General features: G+C 42.2%; 1 protein-coding gene across 1 annotated transcript in view; it reads right to left on the bottom strand.

Annotated features, from left to right (window-relative positions):
* Positions 1-700: 700 nt before the first annotated feature.
* Positions 701-22,584, bottom strand: part of Adgrg4 (adhesion G protein-coupled receptor G4) — a 95,940-nt gene continuing 74,056 nt past the window's right edge. The window contains exons 16-22 of the mRNA XM_038315882.1: positions 21,728-21,849; positions 20,256-20,524; positions 16,561-16,639; positions 13,246-13,526; positions 8,379-8,487; positions 7,252-7,406; positions 701-891 (exon numbers count right to left, since the gene is read on the bottom strand). Coding sequence (XP_038171810.1) covers positions 701-891; positions 7,252-7,406; positions 8,379-8,487; positions 13,246-13,526; positions 16,561-16,639; positions 20,256-20,524; positions 21,728-21,849 — 1,206 coding nt within the window. The remainder of the gene's footprint in view (positions 892-7,251; positions 7,407-8,378; positions 8,488-13,245; positions 13,527-16,560; positions 16,640-20,255; positions 20,525-21,727; positions 21,850-22,584) is intronic.

Here is a 22,584-nt window from a genome sequence, read left to right as displayed (position 1 = left end):
TTGCTTTTTATTGTGATGGGCAAACAAGGCAGGGATATTTTTTTCAGAAGCTCTGACCTTGTAGCTTTCCTACCTACTTCTTCTGTGGGTATGCAGCCAGTTAGGAATCCTGACACTTAGGTCACCTGGAATTGTTTGCCTCAGGACAGAGCAATAAAGACCTTGGCCTTGTTTGTTTGGTTTAGGACATACAACTTTTTTGAAACAAAATTCCCAATGTTATGGACATTTCTCCCTTAATGTATCATACATGGGCTTCAATCTCCTCTTTAAAAATGAAGAAAAAACTCACTGATGTTGGAGAGGTGGCTCAGCAGTTAAGAGCAGCATTTACTGATCTTGCAAACCCAGGTTCGATACCAGACACCTACAAGGTGGCTAACAGTCGCCTGTAATTCCAATGCCAATGAATTGGAAGCCATTGAAAGTCCTTCTGGTCTCTAAAGGCTCCTGTATGCATGTGACACACATCCATTCATATAGGCACAGACTCATACAAGCAAATAAATAAATACATTTTAAAAGGACTGTCTTTTCTTCATTATCTTCTATCTAGTACAAAGTCTTTAATAAAAAAGTTTTGTTAAATAAAAAATAACACTAAAGAAGAGAATTGTTCCAAGCTTAATATTTACTGAACACAATTTCATTCTGCCTGTCCCAAAACAATCTTAGAATACAAGGTAGGGACAGATTTGCTTCACAAATTGAACATTTCCCCCAGTCCAGGGCCGGGAGTCAGGTGAGCATCTCTGCTAACATTTCTTGAAAATGACCTTGGTTTCTGAACGGAATTTGTTTTGATTTCTGCGGTCAATGCTCTTCTTATAGAAGTTGGTGCAGCTTCACAATCCAAGGAAGAGGAAGTATAGGGACCATCATCAAAGTTACCTGCATGAAAACATAGAGACTATTTAAGGCAGGTGCAGAAAGGATTTTACACAAGGAAGACAAGTATGAAAATATCATAGAATGGTGCCACGAATAAGTAGAAAAGAAGCGAGGGTTCTGAAAAATATCCTGCTAACATAAGTATGGGGGAGATAACCTCATTCTGCTAGTACTGGCTAGACTGTGAATTAAAGTTAGCATTGCCAACTTTCATCTTAAACTTAGAGGAGGCCATTCTTCACCAGCGCTTGGAGAAGTTCACAGAGAAGAACACGGGTTTATTCCCTATGAATTTGATAGAATTGTTCTGAAAGTGTCTTAACTTTGAAAGTCCCTGGTAGGACAGAAAGCATGGTTTTCCACTGTGATCAGTGGATGAAATTGTGCTTGCCACAAGTTTGATGGCAGTATCAAGATTGGAGTTTTAGAATCTGTAGCCATTTTCCTGCTTTGAGCACTTTGAAACAGGCCTCAGACAGCTTGGTTTTCCAGGATTATTTCTGGGTACAAGAGTGTTAAGATTTTCTGACATGTATTTGCTACTGTGTCCTTTGAAAAAATATAAATGAACATTTGCGATGCATGTACATTTAATGCATTAATTGCTAACATATTAAGATATCCCTTGGACAGTATGGATACTCTCTTGCAAAACTGACATTTATCAATCAGACACAACTATTAGTTACTAAGGAGATTCCACAACTCAGGAATTCTTGACACTATGACAATCCAGGGCTTCCAAGAAGAGTGATAAATATCTGTAGTTAGCTGGCCAGAGTATAATAGGTACAATTGGCCAGAGAAAATTTGTTTACATAGATACCACTAATTTCCCCATACAATGATGGAGACTAAGATTATGTAGTATGATTCACCCAGCCTTGTGTGGTCACCTAGATTTACAGCTAGCTTGTAGAGTTATACATATTAAGGATAGAAAGAATGCATCTCTAAGCAGTCCACAAAGTGAAGAACAAAACCTGATCCTGACCCAAAACATTATAAAAACACACCATGCAGTTTCCAAATAAGTTATAGGTCTAGAAAATAGAATGAGTTTTTGGACCCAGTGTAAGAAAATATAGAAGTGAGAGAGAGGAAGTCTGTCTATTACCACTGCAAAAGTGACAGCTTGACCACGGTCAGGCTATCAAGATGATCTGTGCATGTGTGAGACTGAAGCTTAGTTCGGTCTTTGAGGAAAGCAAACACAAGCCACTGCATCACGGTCCAAGAAAAACAGGATGCAGTTATCCCAGCATGGGCTTAAGGACCTTGGGTGGTTTTTTTTTCTTCAGGTTTTTGAGATAGGGCCTCATTATGCAGCCCAGGCAGGTCTCAAATCTGGGAAACTTTCCTGTGAGCCTTCCGAGGGCTGAATTATAGGCATGTGACAGTACATTCAGTTTCTAACTTACAGTTTTCAAATATTCTTGATCTTTTGATGTGGGAGAGTCTTCTGTTTGTGTTGATTTCATTCGTTAATAAAGAAACTGCCTTGGCCCATTTAATAGGCCAGCCCTTAGGCGGGTGGAGAAGACAGAACAGGAAGAAGGAAGTGAGGTAGATGCCTCGGACAGTCGCTATGCCTCTCCTCTATGTAGTGAGGAGCTGCGGGCCGCGTTCCTGCCACCCTGCTCCCAGCCACCGGCTAGCTTATACCCCGAAATAACAACACACAAATTGTATTCTTTTAAATACTGTTTGGCCCATTCGTTTCAGCCTCTTACTCACATCTTGACTAACCCATATCTAATAATCTGTATAACACCATGAGTGGTGTCTTACCGGGAAATATTCATCATGTCTGACCTGGCGGCTGGCTTCATTGCATCTCTCTCCCTGAGGAGAGGCACGGCGGTCTGCCTAACTTAGGAGAGGCGTGGCATCTGACTGAGCCATCTACCTCACTTCCTTCTTCCTGTTCTGTCTACTCCACCCACCTAAGGGCTGGCCAAGGCAGTTTCTTTATTAATGAATGAAATCAACACAAACAGAAGACTTTCCCACATCACCTCTCTGGGACAGTCGCCATGACTCTCCTCTCTGAGATGCAATGAAGCTCTGACACAAGATGGAAAATAGGCTAGAATCTTCCCAGTAAGCCACCCCTCGTGGTGCTACACACATTACTAAATATGGGTTAATCAAAATGTGAGAGTTAGCCAGTAAGAGGCAGAAACTAATGAGCCAGGCAATGTTTAAAAGAATACAATTGGTGTGTTGTTATTTTGGGGCATAAGCTAGCCAGGTAGCTGGGAGCCGGGCAGGACGAAAAGCAGGCCTGCTTGCCCGCAGCCCCTCACTACAGAATGGTGCCCAATGTGGATAACTGAATCCACAGAAAGCTTGAGAAAGCTTGGGAAAGAATAGAGTAAAGCATGGCTTCTTGGTGGCAGCAATTTCTCAGGTCTGCTCTGCTTGCTAGAGACAAGCAAGCACTCTCATCTAAGAAAGGCTTCTTGACTCAGCTTTAGCTGCAAAACTCTGCAGCTCTTTAAGAGGTCCTGCCACAAAACACTTAAGTGGTGTTGATGAAATACCTACTGCATGCTTTTCATTTTTCAGCCGTAGCAGAAAAAAAACTGTACCATTTAAAATGCTGTCTTTCTGGGCTGTCCTGCCAGAGCAAACTCTGACTCTTTCAAGCAGGCAGTCCTGACTATAAAGCTTTTGAGTGCTGTTTAACACTGCCGCAGTTTACTTGCTGGCAGGAACCTTGAAACACTGTAGAGTTGCGTCAATGAACATGGCTCTGGCCAGTATCTCAGCCACAAGGCTGGAATCACAGAAAGCTAAGGAATGGGCTGGATCTAGCTGCCAAAGTCACAGCTTTAGTCCTACCGATATTGTTTCATAAATTAAAGACTCATGTGGTCACAAAAAAGAGAGATACACAGTAAAAGAAAGATTCAAAGTCAAAGAAAATGTCTAAGTAGTTTACTATGTGTTAAAAATATATGCAGGCTAATGGTTAAAGTTTTTAAAAGTATAAAAGAAAAAAGGAAGCAGTTGGGTGTGGTAGTACACACCTTTAATCCCAACACTTGGAAGGTAGAGGTAGATTGACCTCTGTGACTTGAAGGTGTGGTAGCACATGCCTTTAATCCCAATGCCTCAGAGGCAGAGACAGATAGATCCCTGTGAGTTCAAGGACAGCCTGCTCTACAGAGTTATTCCAGAACAAAGATATACAGAGAACCTGTCTCAAAAAAATAAAAGTAAAAATAAAAGAAATAGAGGTTAAAACAAAGCTGCACAAAGATGGAAAATACACAGAGAACCTTGATATTGTATGCTATTATGCTCTCTTTGAATTGTTTGAATGCTGAGGAAGGAGCAACAGCTGCTAAAAGATATTTGTTTATAAATGCTGCTGAACTAATCCAAGATAGATATTTTGAAAATACCTTGACTTCAGAATTTGGATCTAAGGATATGATACTTTGGAAAAGAGATTCTTCTTTTGTTTTTACAGAAAATGATACCCTGTGGATTGCTTCTATCCCAATATGGTATGATAGACCATGCCCTCCTGAAAGGTTGATGTGAACACCTTCAGAAAATTACTTCACTCAACTGATGACTGAGATGAACCTGGCATACAGGTTACACCATGAAAGATCTGATTAACAGCACCCCCATTCAGCAGGAAGCAGTTTGGAGAGAAATAACTGCGCCCATATTCCCAAATATTGTTTATAAATGTTCTTTTACATTTAAAGGGGGAAATGATATAGATATGAATATTTTACATTGGTATAAATTTTACTCTATTGATATAAATTTAAGGTCAATTTTGTTATATGTATATGTATTTCTTTCTGATACTAATTAAGGTATTGTGATTGTGTAGTTCATTTAAAAATATAATTTATATAGGTTGTTAATGGATAGTCATCAATAATAGTCAAACTTGTAGTTATGTTAGTTAGATTTTCTAGATTGCATAGATATATTCTAGATAGGCATTCCTAATATCTTTCAAAGACTACAGAATATGGCATTTAATGTTTTAATAATTTAGGGCTTTTCATGACAATGAGACACATCTGCTCCTGGCAGCACCAGCTACTTCAAGAGGAAGATGGGCATCGAAGAGGCTCCTTATGGAGTTTGATAGCCATTTGGGCAAAAAACTGCTCTTGCCTGGACTGTTGGCATAAACTGGACACAAAGAACATGCAGAGCCGGGCAGTGGTGGCGCACACCTTTAATCCCAGCACTCGGGAGGCAGAGGCAGGCGGATCTCTGAGTTCGAGGCCAGCCTGGTCTACAAGAGCTAGTTCCGGGACAGGCTCTAGAAACTACAGGAAAACCCTGTCTCAAAAAACCAAAAAAAAAAAAAAAAAAAAGAACACACAGAAAGAGGACTGCTCAACTTGCCTAAAGGTGAGATGGTCTTTCGGGGTCCTGATTCATGAAAGAGTCTGCGAGACATTCTACAGGACACAGCAGAAAGTGACTGAACTGCCTTTGAAATTTCCTGCTTCATGGAAATGTCTCCGGATACTATGGGCCTGTAGGCCGAAGATGGATGCCCCAACAGTACAGAGGAACTTTGGGTGACTGTCCAGGCAGCGAGATGTCTCTGTGATTTCTAGAGTTTTGTAAGTTGCTTACTTCTCATTTACTTAGATAATATTATATCCTTCTGGAGTCTTTGATGGAGTTGAAGAATAGATAGATAGTTATAGTTGTTTTCCTTTGTTATGATAAAAGATAAAATAGATATAAAGATTGTAACTGTAATTCTTACTTGATAACTGTTTTGTTATATGTAATTTTGCTATGTTAAAGTTTTTTTTTTTTTTTGGTTTTTCGAGACAGGGTTTCTCTGTAGCTTTGGAGCCTGTCCTGGAACTAGCTCTTGTAGACCAGGCTGTGCTATGTTAAAGTTAAAGCCTTCTTTTTTTTGTTTAAACAGAACAAGGGGAAATGATGTGGGAGTGTCTTCTGTTTATATTGATTTCATTCGTTAATAAAGAAACTGCCTTGGCCCATTTAATAGGCCAGCCCTTAGGTGGGTGGAGAAGACAAAACAGGAAGAAGGAAGTGAGGTAGATGCCTCAGACAGTCGCTATGCCTCTCCTCTCTGGGACAGTTGCCATGACTCTCCTCTCTGAGATGCAATAAAGCTCTGACCCAAGATGGACATAGGCTAGAATCTTCCCGGTAAGCCACCCCTCGTGGTGCTACACACATTACTAAATATGGGTTAATCAAAATGTGATCCAGTAAGAGGCAGAAACTAATGGGCCAGGCAGTGTTTAAAAGAATACAATTGGTGTGTTGTTATTTTGGGGCATAAGCTAGCCAGGTGGCCGGGAGCCGGGCAGGACAAAAAGCAGGCCTGCTTGCCCGCAGCTCCTCACTACAATCCTTTTTACTTTCCTTTTATTTTTCTTTATTTCAAGAAGACTTTCCATTTTAGTTTGTAGACTCATCCCTTCCTTGCAGTTTCTCTTCTAATAGCCCATCCTCAGGTCAACATCTGTCTCCACCTAGAAGTATAGATGTGGTGGTACTCAAGGAGAATCAATGGTAGGAGGCAGTGGCTATTAGAGCTACAAGACCTGAGTTCTGGCTCAGTCTGTCACCAGTACTCTTAGTGACTGTCCATAGCCATTAGGTTCCCTTTGGGTAAAATGAGCAATTTGATCTAGACTATGCCTAGAGTTTTTTTCTGGTTTCAATAGTCTATGACAATTATTTTTAAGAGCCTTTGAGGGGCTGGAAAGGTGGCTCAGTGGTTAAGAGCACTGGCTGCTCTTCCTGAGGACCCAGGTTCAATTCCCAGCACCCACATGGCAGCTCCCAATTGTCTACAACTCCAGTTCCAGGGGATCTGACACCCTCACACAGACACATGTTCAGGCAAAACACCAATGCACATAAAATAAAGATAAATAATTTAAAAAGAGCCTTTGAAGTTCTTAAACTTTGTCTCCTCTCTTCCCCATTAGTCTAACAACCCATCAATCTATATATACTTTTTCTTAGCTAAGAATGAGTACAAATATGTCTATAGAATGTAGATATGTTCTATAGACATAGAATATAAATATTGAATATAAATATATACAGAATGAGCACCATATATCTATATAAAAGTATATAGATATAGATATAGATTTAGTGCTTACCTGGTTATATATCATGGATATTGTTCATTACATTACATATTGTTCATTTACATTAATTATATTATGTATCATATTATATACATTATTATACATCATGTTATAGTGTATATAAATTATGTGCTTGTTTTGAGGAAGAGGTAATATCCAAGATTTAACATTTAGTCTCATCTTATTGGAACACAAATGCAAACAACAGTGTCTTGTACTTTACCATTTGGGAAGTTTATTTCTGAAGGAGTGGTGGGCACAGATCCCATAGACTTGAAAGTGGAATTGGTTATTGTTGACTTGAGCGATGGTGTCAATAATTTGGACTCATGGGTTTTCTTCAGTTTCTTCTGTTTATACCTAATATGTATCCCAAACCTATTGCTCCCATCTGAAATGGCACCAATAAAAAAGTTAAATGCAAAATTTATCCAATTCTATATTTAAAATGGGTGAGACTGTGGTATAGAAATTATACTGCCTTCAATAATACCATTAAAATATGAAGTCAAAAATTATGAAGTCCAGTGTTCAATATTTGTTCATTCTGGGAGTTGGCTTTTCTAAGAAGTTGCGAGAAGTGGATTTCTTCTGCGATGTGTGCTACATGAAAACCCATTGCGCTTACAAAGGATGTCTGCTTTCCCTAGAGCATGAGGACTTGCAGGTCAAGGTACACCTGGGAGAAAGATCCATGGGCACTACCTGTAGACTTCTAGAACACGAGTGTTGCCTCCCTAAAGGAAGCAGATTGAGCTTTGAATAGAGACTGAGACAAGCTGCCAAAATTAAAGAGAAGATCATTTGATAACAGAATACAAGTTTGCCTGCACTGGAGATGTCCTCAGGGAAAGTGCCAGTGTTGAGAAGAAACATTAGAGACCACTACATCTACCACTTGGCAGAAAGCCCCATCAGAAGAGCCACCCAGGCAGCTCACTTGGGAGGCATCTTAGAAATGCCAACACATTCACTCCCACTGTTGCTAGTCCTTGCTTCCCACATCCATTCGACCTACTGTTAGCTACTGGCCTGAAGGCCCTATGACCCAGCTCCTGAAACACTTGAAGTACTCAGTCAATCTTCTAACTGAATCATGGGTGAGATGACAGAGATGACAAGCAGTCCAAGGAATCTGGATCCATAAAAGAGCTCCCTACCAGGTTAAAATATGGTCCAAGTCACACTTGTCCCTTGACTTCCTTCATCTTAGCATGAAAGCACAAATCATTTCCTTCACATGGAAACAGTCTCTATTTTGGTATTCTTGTAGTGAGAATTCATTCAGAGACAAATGAATATGATAAGTTCTATAAACTATGTACAATTTAAAATCTTACCCAAGTGGACGTCTTACCAGAAAAGTTGCCCAGCCAAAGCCATCGGCAGCGGAGGTGCGTGTGCCATTGCTCCCGCACACTCTCCTTCATCACACAGTAAAACACAAAAATGAGGAACCCTAAGCCAGGAGAAGAAGATCAGACTTTTCGGCTTGCACCAATCCCCTGACTCAGGCCTATTCTTGGCGCTATCACTGCTGCTTCCAGTGAACCCTGGGAGCACTGATGTCTTTCTAACATCTTTATGACCTCCCCAAAGGCAGCAACAGCACAAAATCAGTATTAAGACTTCATATCCAGTACCATTCCCCTCAGGCTTCCATCTACCCTAGAGCATGAGACATAAGGGCTACTAGAATACCCAGACTCAGAGAGAGCACTCAACCATCCTCATCTTCACATACTGACATTCACATCCTTGGCACGCAGCATCCTTTCACATAGTAATGACAAGTGGTACAAGTCATGGTGTGTCACTTCGTTAAGCTATAAAAGATATACCCCCTGCATCCACCCATTCTTCAAGAAATCAAACATTGTATCTTGACAATCTCGGTATTCCTCTGCAAATGTCTACATGGTGAGTCCCAGTTATGTGACTGAATCTTCTAGAAAGCAGACATTCCAGCCCTGGACAAGGCCTTGGGTGACTACAGGACCAGAATACATCTTGACTCCAAATTCGTGATGGTGTCTGAGCTGAAAGCATATAGTTAAGTTGTGCCTGGATTCCTGACCCTCAGACAGTGTGTGATATTAGAAATGTATGTAGTGTTAAAGCTGCTGAATTTGGGGTGTAGGTTGTTACACACCCATAAATATCTGATGTGCATGACCTTTGGAATAACTGAAGCTTGTGCAAAGCAGATCCAGCTCTGACTTTGTCCAGCAAATGAGAGGGTAGTGCCGGAGATATCAATCGGTAATGTGAGATATTTTTCATCTCCATCTTGTAAAATAGCTCCTGGGGAAATGAAAGTAGGACTTAAGATGATCCTGACTGAAAATTCCCTGGAGGCCTAATTGGATTTCCTCAAGATGGAGGTTAAATTGGCAGGAGTAATTCCTGTCAATACTCTGACTTTTATTTATGGTCCATGTTCAAAATCATTATCCACAAAGCCTTTGCAGATACCTCAACCTGAAAAGCGCCCTTCTCTCTTCTGAGCTGCCGTAATAGTTTGCCGCTCATAATGTGCGCCCTACTTAGCCGCAGAATTCTCTGCATATTAGCCATCTTATCTTCCAGCTGTCAAGTCTTTGAAGGTCTGACTTCTGTCTCCTTTCATCTTCGCATCACCTTTCCCTTTGCCTCCAGCCCTATGTGTGGCAACTCAACAGATAGTCGTTGACTTGAACTTCTAAACATTGGACACATAAATTCTCATTGTCATCTATAGCCTCAGCAATATAACGATATACTTGTTTGGATCTCAAAATATATATATTTGGCACAAGTGTTATTTGGAAATATTCGTTCGCTATAAAGGGTTCAACTTGCCTCTCCACACTGGCAAATTGTCCTGCAGGTAAATTACTCCTGGCACTCATTGCAAACCGAGCACAAGTCAAAAGGGTAAATAACTTCAAAACTTTTATCACCTACTACCTTAGTGGAAGTAAATGTTTTTGCTAAGTACTGGAGATTGAACATAGGTCCTTATGCATGCTCAGAAAGTGCTGTAACCACTGAACTATGTGTCCCCAGCCCTCTTTTTTTAAAAAAAAAAAAAACTTTTTATTTTGAAGCAAGGTCTCAGTAAGTCCCAAGGATGTGACCTTAAGTACCTTGCTCTGTAGCCCAGGAAAGCCCTTGAACTTGCAATTCTTCTGCCTCATCCTCCAAAGTAGTTGTGATTACAGACCTGTGCCCTGAGGTCAGGCAAAAAGCATCTTGGATTGAGGCGAGTGATAAAATTTGCTGAAATTCCCCCCCTGGCTTGACCATAGCTCTCACCAGTTACGTTCAGAGGAAGGACTTTGTTTTCAAAGGATGCTAACGAATAGAAGTACTCAAAAGTAGGGCCAGCTGGTATGGTGATGGGCATGAGAAAAGGTTGGGATGCTGTGTCTGGATAAGGAAATACTTGGAGTCAATAATACAGGGTGTGGAGAAGTGAAAGCATCAGTCACAGGTCTGAGGGCGCTGTCATAAAGAATACAAATCATGCTTGCTCTGTATGATTCCTAGGTCACAACTAGAAGGGCTGGAAAGAGCCTCCACAATAGCCACGTACTAACAGATCAAACACCAGTGTTTACTAAGCACTGGCACCATGGCCGGCATCATGTTGTTATCCTCATGTTTATAGTGAGAGGCTTTGAACTCCATGATATTTAGTAAGCTTTGCCTAGGTCACAGAGATGGCCTTGAGCTGGCCACCTCAGCACTGAACAGGGGCTCTCTGACTATAGAACCCGAGGTCTTAAAAACCATCACACTCATCCCATGAAGAAAACTGGGATAAGAATCAGGGAGGATCAGAAGCTAAATGCTCGGCATCATGGAATGGTGAGCTTTCAGTCCCTGGGAAGCTGCAGGAAGAGTCAAGTGATTTTCTGTCACTTGATGAAGAGTTGGATTGGCAAGATCCTGGTTCCCACGTCCCAGCCCTGAGACTTCCTGATTCCAGGTGGGAGGCAGCAATCTGGAGGCATGTCTCACTAATTCTCCCAAGGGCCTTCGCACTATGGAGAAACAAACAATTGCAGGGATGAAATTCAGTAGTGTTGTCTCTTTCTGGGTGACAGTCACCTGGAAGGCAGTGCAGCAACCTTAGGAGAGCAAGCCTTAGCCTCGGAGCAGGAAGCTCCATCTGCAGCATGGACAAGAGACGACAGTGACATTGAGCGCCCATTGCCGCTCTGCTCTCCTGCATGTGGCCCTGTGAGTTCTTTTACTTAAAGGTTATTCTGTGCATTCCAATGAGCTGCCTGCCAGCTCTTCCTCTTCTGGCAGCTTTCCTTTCACTTTCCCACAACACATTGATCTGCTTATTCACTATAAGATAGGCAGGAGGGAAAATGCCAGGTTGTTTGCTTGTTTGTTCTGGTTTTTTTTTTTTCTTGCCGCCATCATTTCTCTGTGTGTACCTTCTCCTTCACAAAGGGCTCATCATAAGTTCAATTTTTCTCTCACCTGACCACAGGGCATCCACCTTTCCATCATGGTTGCAAATTAACCATTTGGAATTCAAATTGCTAGTTTGTGCAAATGATCCATTACAGCGTGTGTGTGTGTGTGTGTGTGTGTGTGTGTATGAGAGAGAGAGAGAGAGAGAGAGAGAGAGAGAGAGAGAGAGAGAGAGAGAGAGAGAGACTTGACTTTGAAACTCAAGGTTCTAAAACCATCCTTGTGATACAATGGCACAAACTATCTTGTAGGCAGGACTAGGAGCACTTGAGTGACAGAGAGTGTGTCTGACAGACAGACAGCATGCCTTTGCTCAAATTGGTCCTACAAGACTCTTGCTTTCATCTTCAAGTGAACACGTAATTCAATTCTACATACCATTTTCCCCTCTGCCAAGTGATGGGGCACTGGCTGTTTCCAAAAAAGAACCTCCTTGCTTTTCAAGGTTTAACCAGCTTTATAGTTTTCCCGCACCTTCAAAAGTCGGGATAAATTTCTCCTCACATTAGTTAGCCAGAGAGCATCCTGGAGTGAGCACGGAGAAGGGAGCCTGCACAGGATGCTAATCTACGTCTACAGGCACTCCCTACCAAGGTTAGCTAGTTCTTGTGGCATGCAAGAATATCAAATCAGAGCACCTCAGTCTGAGGCGGGTGGTATTTTCCAGTGTAGTCATTACGTCAGTCATAATCAAGTATGAGCAGCCACAAAAGGCACTGAGAAAGAGTACGTCATGAGTCCTGAAGACATTTGTTTCCATTGCCAGTTGCAATCAAAAGGCACATAAGGGGCGGGGGAAGACGACTGAGCAGGTAAGAGCACTGACTGAGCAGGCGTGAGGGTCTGTTTTCAAATCCCTAGCACTCATGTTAAAAGCTAGAATTGCACATACACCTGTAACCTCAGTGCTATTCAGGGTGGAAGCAGAGCGACTGCTGGAGCTGGCTGGCTGACGGCCTAGCTCCCAGCTTCAAGGGAGTAAGGAATGAGCGTGAGAAGAGGTCAGCCTGGAGGTGTACCCGTGAACCCCCACATTCACATATCACACACACATGCTCTCTCTCTCTCTCTCTCTCTCTCTCTCTCACACACACACACACACACACACACACAGAGAGAGAGAGAGAGAGAGAGAGAGAGAGAGAGAGAGAGAGAGAGAGAGAGAGAGAGAGAGAGAGAGAGAAGCAGAAAAGCAGCATGTTTCATGCTTTCACATATTCCACTCAGAACTTTGGCCCTAGACTCTACATTTAAGTTTCATCTCTGGATGACTCTGCAACTTTCTAGCCTGGTGGTTTATTGAGACATATGATGCAGTTGGAGCCTATAAAGCTACAAGTTTAATGCCCCTACATCTAGTAATTGGTATGTTCAACTAGACCACGCATTTCAAAATTTAAACACAAGCACGAATCCGTATGTCAACAGTGTGTTGATACGGCGAGTACTGTAAGAAACCTTGCCAGTCAGTGTTCGATGCAGACATTACCAACTAGAAAGAATTGTGCTAGCTCATTTGTAACTCTCCCTCCAGCCTTGAGTAAGAGAGAGAAAGCTGCATATTCACTCAGTGAAGGCTAATATCTAAGTAGTGTTTCCAAAGACCACTTGTTGACCTACTGGGAGCAGGGTGCGCCTGAAGTGGATTTTTTTTTCCTCCTTTAAATTTTGATAGGTGAGAATATGTTCCAAAGCAACAAAACTTTCTAGCTAGCCACAGAAAGGCCCCGCATGCAGGAGTTACCTTGCAAAGTATTACAGATGGCAAAAAGATACATGAAAAAGATCCTCACAGGTCCCCAGGCAAAAAAGGCAAAGCCCCAGGTGAGGCCAAGAAGGAACGTCAGGCTGATTGTGCCTCTGAGGTCATTCAGGATCATCTTCTTCCGGGTCTTCTGGCTTTGGGATTTCACTGAAGTCAATTGAACGAGAACGGTGCAGAACATGGAGAGATTCGTGAGAAATATGAGGCAAAAATAAGCCACCACCGAGATGTAAAAGATGCGGTCATCTTTAATCCAACAGCTGTATGGGACAAGGAAGAGAAGACATTGTGAGGCATATAAACAGAAACTCCTGCTTTGGGGGCACACTAAGATCACCTGGCCACTCTCAGTGGAGCATGGGACATCTAGACTGACAGAGATGAAGCAAGACAATGGCGTCCACTCACGTCTCCCGGAGGCGGAGCTGGGCTTAAACCTTATTCCCCTGAGCCCTGCTTCCGGGTACCTCCCAAAGCAAGCTAGAATCCTACAGGGCAGACGTACAGAAACCTCAGTAAATTTCCCTGAAAAATTATTCTCTTCTTCAACAAGAGAAAAACAAATTATGTATTTTCCCCCCAAAGGAACTCTCCTCCTCACCCTGCACACACCTTAAACCAGAGCTTTTATTTGCAAGATGAATTCTGCTTTGCATCATAAATATCATAATAAAAGGACAAGCAAGAACATTCCTGAGTGCTATATCAAATAATGATGAGATGATCAGAGTTAATGAAAATGCAACAAAAGAAGACAGCCCTCGTTGCATTGCTTTAAAGGATGATGGATTTGGGCCACAAAAGGCGGCCGTGACTACTGGATGGCCTATGGGTTCTACGGTCTCTATTAAAGAAGAGATGCATAGTGGTTCCTGTGAGCAGATGCTTCACTGAACAACAACTCTAACTAGGAGATGCACTGCTTCTGAGTCTTGAAAGCAGACAAGCTTGACTAAATCAACTGTGTGCCTAATTAGCTGGAATCTCTTTCTGAATCCAGAAAAATTCCTTTGGGACATGCTATCCATACTGGCACATGTCACATTGTGTGTGTGTGTGTGTGTGTGTGTGTGTGTGTGTGTGTGTGTGTGTGTTTGTATGGATGTGAATTAGGAGAGTGAGGGGAAAATCATTTAATTTCCCTAATACAGTCTCATACTTGGGATTCTCATTCTATCATCTACAGCCTCAAACAAAACTATAGAAAACCTTTAAAATGAGGCAGCACTATATTTCAGGATACAGAATCATCTGTAAGTGAAAACATCAGTGTGCAAAAGACCATACATATAAAGTGTATGAGAGCTCACTCACACGAAAAGGGGATCATTGGGCTTGAGAGATGGCTCAAGTTACAAGAACTTGTTGCACTTGGAAAGGACCTGGGTTTGATTCCTAACACACACATGGTGGCTAACAACCACCTAAAACTCAAATTCTAGGGAACTGGATGTCTCTTCTGACTTCCTGGGCACTGGAGATGCACGTGCAGGCAGAACACTCACACACATAAAATAAATAGATCTAAAAGAATTGTTACAGTTTATCACATAGAATGGGAGAGGACATTCTCAGTCATCAGAGCCTAGGGAGAGGAGAAGGAAAGGCACCAGGCTCCGGCAGAAAGAAGGGATCTGTTCCCGTGTTCTACTTCACAGTGTGGTGACTATAATAAGCAATATTGTGATGTTTATTTCAGATTACTGAGAAGAAAGGAAGTTGAATATTGGTACCCAAATAAATAATAAATATTTGAGATAACTGATATGTTCATTATCTTGATTTGCCCATGATATAAGTCTGTATTGAAATGCTTTTGCTGTACTCCACAAATAAATACAATAACATGTCAAAAATAAAATAACTATCTGAATGTTGTGACTCAGGCTTGTAATATCAACAATTTAGGAGGCTGAGGATGCAGGAGCATTACCGAGTTTGCAGTCAGCCTGGGCTACACATCCAGGACATCCTGGGCTATATAGCAAGACACGATCCAAAACAGAAACAGTGATAATAAAATAACCTTAAAAAATCAAACCAGCCAGCCAAAAACTGTGTGCAAGGAAATGGTCACATGTTCGCGTGTTGCTAATGGGAGTTACCTGGAAGGAAGAAAACTTTCTAGCTTAGCTTTCAGCCTCTAGCCTTTTGTACATTTGGATTTTGTACCCTGTGATGAATTACCTTTCCAAGTATAATCATTTACAAAACAAAACTCTCAGAGCCATCTGCCTCTTCCTAACAAATCACATAAGAAAAGGCTCTTTGGGGGTGGGGAGCGCAGAGTTGATTTTGTTCTCGTTGTTTGGTTTTGCTTTTGATCTTTGAAGAAGAATCGCTATGAGACAGATACTGGGGGCCTTTTAAGTCACGCAGCCAGCAAAGAGGGAGGACAGGGCTGGAGACAAGAAAGGAGAGAGAAGAGAGGGAATTGAGGGAGAACTAGGAATTTAATTAGAAAGCATCTGCTGTGGAGGGCAATGTCATTTTGACCCTCTGCAACTGCCATCTCGGTATGAAAGACAGAGGAGGGTTAGGTACAGGGCTTCCTGCACTTGATCCCAGCGCAGCGGGACAAGAAATCTATATAGTGGCCGTGATGTCGAGATGCCGTGGCAAAGGGAATGGATATAGGAAATCAAATAAAAAGATGTGCAGTCCGAGGGATTGTGTAGCTCCAAATAAGGCTCCAAAGAGATGGAGTGGAATAAACAGTGGTTCTTCTGGCTGTAGTTAAGAGATGGGCTTATATATCAAATTTTTAAAACACAGAGAGAAAAGCAAAAAGCAAATAGAGAACAATAAATCTGGCCAGTTTACAATGGGAAGTTTTTCAGCCTCCCTCCGGGAAAAGCTTTGTTGCTAAAAGAAAGAACATGGTTTCTAATTCATCTCAGTATTTCCATAGACTAGCCACTACATCTTTCCCACGGCCTGTGAGTGTTTCCTACCAAAGAGGCTGGCAGGTCCGGAGCATTCGCCACGGGTCAAGCAACAGGTCAAGCACTTCCTAGAAGAAATGTCATTGAAACTTGCACCTGCCACCGAGAGCAAATTATATTAGCCCCACTTCGCAGAAGAAAAGGCGTCTAAAGGGCAAGGTGACTTGGCCACGATCGTACAGAAACCAAACACCTACCCGTTCTCCGAGTGGGTATGACTGTGTTCTAGCAGAAAGGTTGACACTGAGTTTCTTCCATGAAGACAGTGCTAAGGCTACGTTCCTGGCCAGGAACATCCCACCACGCTTAGAACACCCACTGCCTGAAAGCAAGAGATATTGGTACTTACAACAGAGTCGCTGGGTTCAGAGTTCCATACAGGTCTTTTCTTATGCTGAGTATAATGGCCACCGTGATTGCTGGGATTCCTAGAGAGGGTGAGCAAGGCAAGAGAACCTGGTCAATCTAGGGGCAAGGATCCTAACCAAACAGCTGTGGGGCTGACACATTAAGACACCTTTTGAAGGAGCCACGTCTGTGCTCATTTACCATTGTTTGCAAGATGTTGGCGAATTCTTCCAAGGTAAACCTTTCTAGTTTCCAATCTGCAAAGCTAAGCTGTATGCCAGTAGCTCCAATGCGACACTTGCTACTTATTAAAATGGCTCAGATGCCAAAAGAAAAACCAGTTTGGCAATAGAAGCATCCAGTTCTTCAGAACACAAGTCCACACCAAGCGTTTCTCCTCAGATGATGGGCCACCATTTTTTTCTGCTTTTTGATTCTACCCCCTTTGTTCCCACTATGTCTTTGTCTAGGTCACCTTGGAGGAAGGGGCACAGACCATGAGCTGCAGCATTCATTGCTTTTTTGACAGGCAAGCTGTTTCCACACTCGTTACTAGTTTGACATTTTGACTAGATCGACCAGTTAGCGGCCGCTCAATTCAGCCACACTATAATAAAGCAATCAGCTCAGTTAAAACGGTCAAACGTGATAGGCGTATGGGCACGGGCTATACAAATTCAATTTCATGTACAGTTGCAAAACTGAAGTGATTTTTTTTATTTCTAAGCTTGCATTTCTCCTAATAGGAGCACATACACCCACACACCCTGTAGGGGGGTTGCAAAATACTCTGCAAAGCTATTCCGTTCCCCACAGTGGTAAGCATCTTGAAAAATCCTCCATTGCCCCAACTATGATAAACAGATATCAATCCCTTCCAATTCAGCTAGCCCACACCTGGCCCAGGGCCGACCCTCATGCACATTGTTTTTCATGGACGTGAAAGAAGAAAGGGGTCTATTGGTGGGAAGAAGAGGACCAGCAAGAGGAGAACAGGAAGGACAGGTGGGGAGTACTAGAGGAAGAGGAGGGTGAAAAATAATAAAGTATAATGTATATAGTATGAAAATACCATAATGAGGTTCATTACTTGCTATGGTAGCTTAAAAATGTCTCCAGAAACTGTAAAACAGGTCTGAAAGGGGGCCTCATATTTAGGATCAAGTTGTGTGGAAGTATTCAAGTTTGCACGTTCATATTTAAAAAAAAATTCCTACTGGGGCTGACAAGACGGCCCAGCAGGTTAGAGCACTTGCTTCTAAGCCTGAGCTTGGTCCTGAGGACCCAATTGGTGGAAGGAAAGAACAAAACCCCTCAAGCTGTCTGTTGCCTGACCTCCATTTGTACACCACAGCACACATGCACCCACACATAATAAAAAGTCTTTTAAATATCCCTATTATTCATTCTGTTTGTTTTTGTTTGTTTGGGGTTTTGGATTTATAAGGCAGTATCATGCTGGAGACCTGGCTGAACTAGAACTCAGTATGTAGCCTAGGATGGCTTTGTATCTGGGAGGGCAGGCATGGGGCACTGCAGTCGGTTGTTAGTTTTTTGTTTGTTTTTGGTTTTTTTTTTTTTTTCGAGACAGGGTTTCTCTGTTAGTTTTTATAAAATGTGGACAAATCTACTTTCTTGGACAGAAATTTAAAGGCACACACCTTCATAAGAGATTTCTTTGGCTTAGGAAGACAAACTGTTACATCTACAGAGATCCTAGCCTTTGTCTTTCTCTTGATTGTATAATGCTTCCAAACCCCCTGCAGCAGCTTAGCAGTGGCCCTTGCCCATGACCTTGTGTGCTTGTACATGAGCCATGCCTGCAAGGCCTTGTATCTCAGCCTATCTCAGTTTTGACAGAACGTACTATGGGGTCTTCACCAATGGGAGAAGACAAGAGCCCTGGGGGTGACTTCTCTACTCTCCCTCTTTCCTCTGGGAAGTTGTCACAAGACACTTTCTTATCACCTCCTGTGTCTTCAGAGGTGTGGCGCTTTATACCCTGCCTCCCTCAGAATGGAGCAGTAGAGTAGAAAATCACATAGCTTCCCCCTTAGACCTGGCCCCTCAGCCATGGAGAATCCCACCACTGGTACAATGTCATCGGTCCCCTTTCTCTTTGGTGTTACTCTTTTCCAAGCCTGGGGTGAGAAGTGGAGGTCGGCAGTTTTAGCTACTCCCCTGTTTACTTTGTGAATAACAAGTGTATCTACGTGTGGCTCTTTGTACCTTTCTCAACCAGTTAGTCAGTCAGACCTTAGCCTTGGCTTGACCTTAGCTTGTGATTATACTTGACACTTTTCAAGATTCTCCTGCCTCTGAATACAGTCCCTAGCCTTTCTTGCCTGTCCCTGTATCTGAGGAAGTTGTATGAAATGAGATGCCTCAATAAAAAAGAAACAAGCTGTAGGCACCATCACCACGTATGGAATGGAGTAAAGGATGGAGGGAAGATCCGTGAATGGAGCAAGAATGACCGGATGAGGAGAAGGCTTGGCGAGAGAGAAGGATGCATCTATGCTGACTTCCATTCCTGGCTTCTCCTGAGGACAACGGTGGTCTTGACAGTCAAAAGAGGTGGTAAGGGTCCAATCATGGCTGTCTAGACACCATGCTGCCAATTTGAAGTCTTTTTCCTGTCCCTTAAGCAATATGGCAAGATGGTCAGTATTAAAAGTTCAAACTTTGGAGAGAGGCTCCCTGGTTCATATCTTGGGCATGTGTTTTAGCAAGTCCCCCCCTTCCCCTCATGTCTTCAGTGAGAATAACAAGGGAATTCATTCTATATAGATGCAGTGAAAACTTCATGGATACAAAAAGCTCTTAGAATATCAGGTGCCGCCTATAGTGGAGAGCTGACCATTCGCTATTACATCAGTAAGCATTGTTGAGCCTTCTGTAAAGGGAAGGCTAAAACCTCACAAGGTTGTTACTATGGATCCAGCCTTTAGTACTCAAGTGGGTGTTCAATAACCGTTTGTGCACAAACTCTCTAAAGTTTTACAGTTGAATGTAAAGAGAACCACATAAACAAAAAGAGAGATGCCCATCCAAACTCCAGTGATGCAATCCTTGATTCCTGAATGACACTAGTAAGAGATGGGTCCAAAACAACACAGCAAATGGTGCCTGGCATGCTTTGAACAGGTCCTCCAAAGTTCATTCAGTGGAAACTGGATCCCCATTGGCACATTACTGAGAAATGAAATCTTCAGTAGTTGCTTAGGTGATAACGGACCTGCCTTCAGAAATAGATTATTGCTTTATTGCAACAAATCAGTTCACACTTTTCAGCAGTGGGGTTCCTCATAAAAAGATAAGTTTTGCTCCCTTCCCCTCACTCACAGTCATGTGATGCCTTCCACCACGTTGCTAGCACAGTAGAATGGCCTGCACCAGATACTTCCTTTCCTCTGGAACTTAGAAATAATATCTCTTTTAAATTACCCAGTCTCAGATTTTCTAAAGGAAGGAAGGAGGAGAAGGAAGGAAGGAAGGAAGGAAGGAAGGAAGGAAGGAAGGAAGGAAGGAAGGAAAGGGAAGGGAAGGGAAGGGAAGGGAAGGGAAGGAAAGGGAAGGGAAGGGAAGAGAAGAAAAGGGAAAGGAAGGAAGAAAAAAAATAGACTAAGATGGAGCTAATTTAAAAAAAAGACCATATTTAAAAAGAGCCATCAAGCCCAACAGCAGAATACTCACCCCAACCAGCTAGACAAAGTTTCAGGATATAATTTGGAATGTATGTATTGAAGACTTTGACTAGAGCAAAGTACATGTGGACTGCCTCCAGCCCCATCCACGTCAAAGACACAAGCAGAAAGTAATGAAGTGCCAAGGCAGCTGTGATGCATAGTCCCACATTCTGAAATGATGCCAGCCAGGAATTAACCAGGAATGCTAGGTTGAGCATCAGCAACGCTGTGCACAGGTTGATCAGGATTTTGGAAGGATAATCTTTTCGAAGTTTGCTTTAAAACAAAGAAACAAATGTTAGGTCAGGCAGGGTCTCCCTTCCAAATTAAGCACTGCCTCATCTTATCTAGGTAGCAAAAGAACAAGGGCTGTGCACCAGCAACTCACAAGTCCCCGTCCCTCTCTGCGGAGCTCTGGGTAATAAATGGTTGTGCAATCCATGGGAGTTCTAGTGGCATCATTTTCTTGTGAACACTTTCTACTGTTGATACTTGAAAATGTCATCATCCTGGTGGGTGCCTGCCTGGGCATGTAACTGTGAGGTTTGGATTTTTTGTTGTTGTTGTTGGTTGGTTGGTTGGTTGGTTGGTTGGTTGGTTGGTTGGTTTTTATCATTAATAAAATTAAGTATTTTGCTTGTTTAATTTTTTTGTTCTTAAGAATTGCCATGAATTAATCCCAGCACTCGGGAGGCAGAGGCAGGTGGATCTCTGAGTTCGAGGCCAGCCTGGTCTACAAGAGCTAGTTCCAGGACAGGCTCTAGAAACTACAGGGAAACCCTATCTCAAAAACCAAAAAAAAAAAAAAAAGAATTGCCATGAAATATATCTACCTCCATTTCCCTCTCCTACTCCTCCCATATTCCCCCAACTCATCTCCCCCTCAATGTAAGGTCAGTTTTAAAAATAATTATGGTTTTAATTAGCATGTCTGTGACAAGTAAAGATGTTGAGAAACTTACCATATGATCACATACTCACCAACCATTTGGATGCAAATCAGGGCTGTCTATGGGCAACCTTTGCTGTGATGTGTTCATTCAGTTCTTTTGTTCAATTTTCAATTTTCTGTCTTGCTTTTTTAATTGCATTGCGTGCATGCACACATGCACACACACACACACAACACACACTGCTACTATCCAAATATCATCTTCCAATTTGTGGTTGTCCTTTCACTGTGTTTATTATTTTTTCCTCTGATGAAAGAGTTCTAGTTTCTAATGAAACTTTAGATTATTTCTTTTATGGTCCCTGTCCGTGTATCAGGGTAGAGAGATTTCACTCCCACTTACAAACCTTTCACTTTTAAAATACTCCAGGAAGTTATTTTGCTTTATTTTTATCTTGCCCACTTCATAATCTGATGATGTAAGCCTCTTTCTGCTGTGTTCTATTTATGAATTTAACAAGGTTTTCAAAGACAACCCATCCATTAGACCAAATTAAACTTACTCAGAGCTGAGTGCATAAACTTACTGGAAAGCTATGTATGTCACCATTGCAATCCCCAGGAAAATGGAGGAGATCCCACATCCTGTGTACGTTATAATCACTAATATCCGTTCGTTCACCGCATCCACCGTAGACCTGGACAAATCCTAAAATTGCAATATGTAGTACTTTACATATTTATCAGAGCAAGCTTTGAGTACAGTGCTTCTGGTGCTCATAAACAGGTGGCTCCCAGGACATAAAGCAACTGTCCCAGCTTCTCTACAGTCAGGTGATGGGATTAGGTATGTGAGAAGACCATACACAGCTTGACCTGGCCTAGTACAGCTTACTGTATACAGAGCATGAAAAGCCAACAGCAACACTGAAAGAACATTTAGTCCTTGGTTTCATTGTCGTTAACATGTTCGGCACTTGAAAATATAACCAAGCTAATGGATTTGAATTTGGGACGCAAAGTCAATAATTATCTGAAGTGAGTGTCCCCCAAGATATTACACGAAACAAAACAAAAAAATAGATGTTCCTTTTCCTTAGACCTTAAACAAGTTTTATAAAATTAAGAGATAAAGTGGTCCTTTGTGTACAGTAATAGTCCAGTCATGTCATAATCTGAAGACCGCCAAAGATATGCAATGACATGCAAAATTATTTGAATACATAAGTGCACTGGTTTGTAGTGATGAGCTGCGGGCCACTTCCCGCTGCCCGGCTCTCGGCTGCCTGGCTAGCTTAGCCCTAGAAATAACATCACACAAATTGTATTCTTTTAAACACTGTCTGGCCCATTAGTTTCAGCCTCTTACTCACATCTTGATTAACCCATATCTAATAATCTGTGTAGCACCACGAAGTGGTGTCTTACTGGGAAGATTCTAGCG

The sequence above is a fragment of the Arvicola amphibius genome, chromosome X (assembly GCF_903992535.2).
Source record: "Arvicola amphibius chromosome X, mArvAmp1.2, whole genome shotgun sequence".
NCBI lineage: Eukaryota > Metazoa > Chordata > Mammalia > Rodentia > Cricetidae > Arvicola > Arvicola amphibius.
Note: the sequence above shows the minus strand (reverse complement) of the source record. Positions and strands in the feature narration are given on the sequence as shown.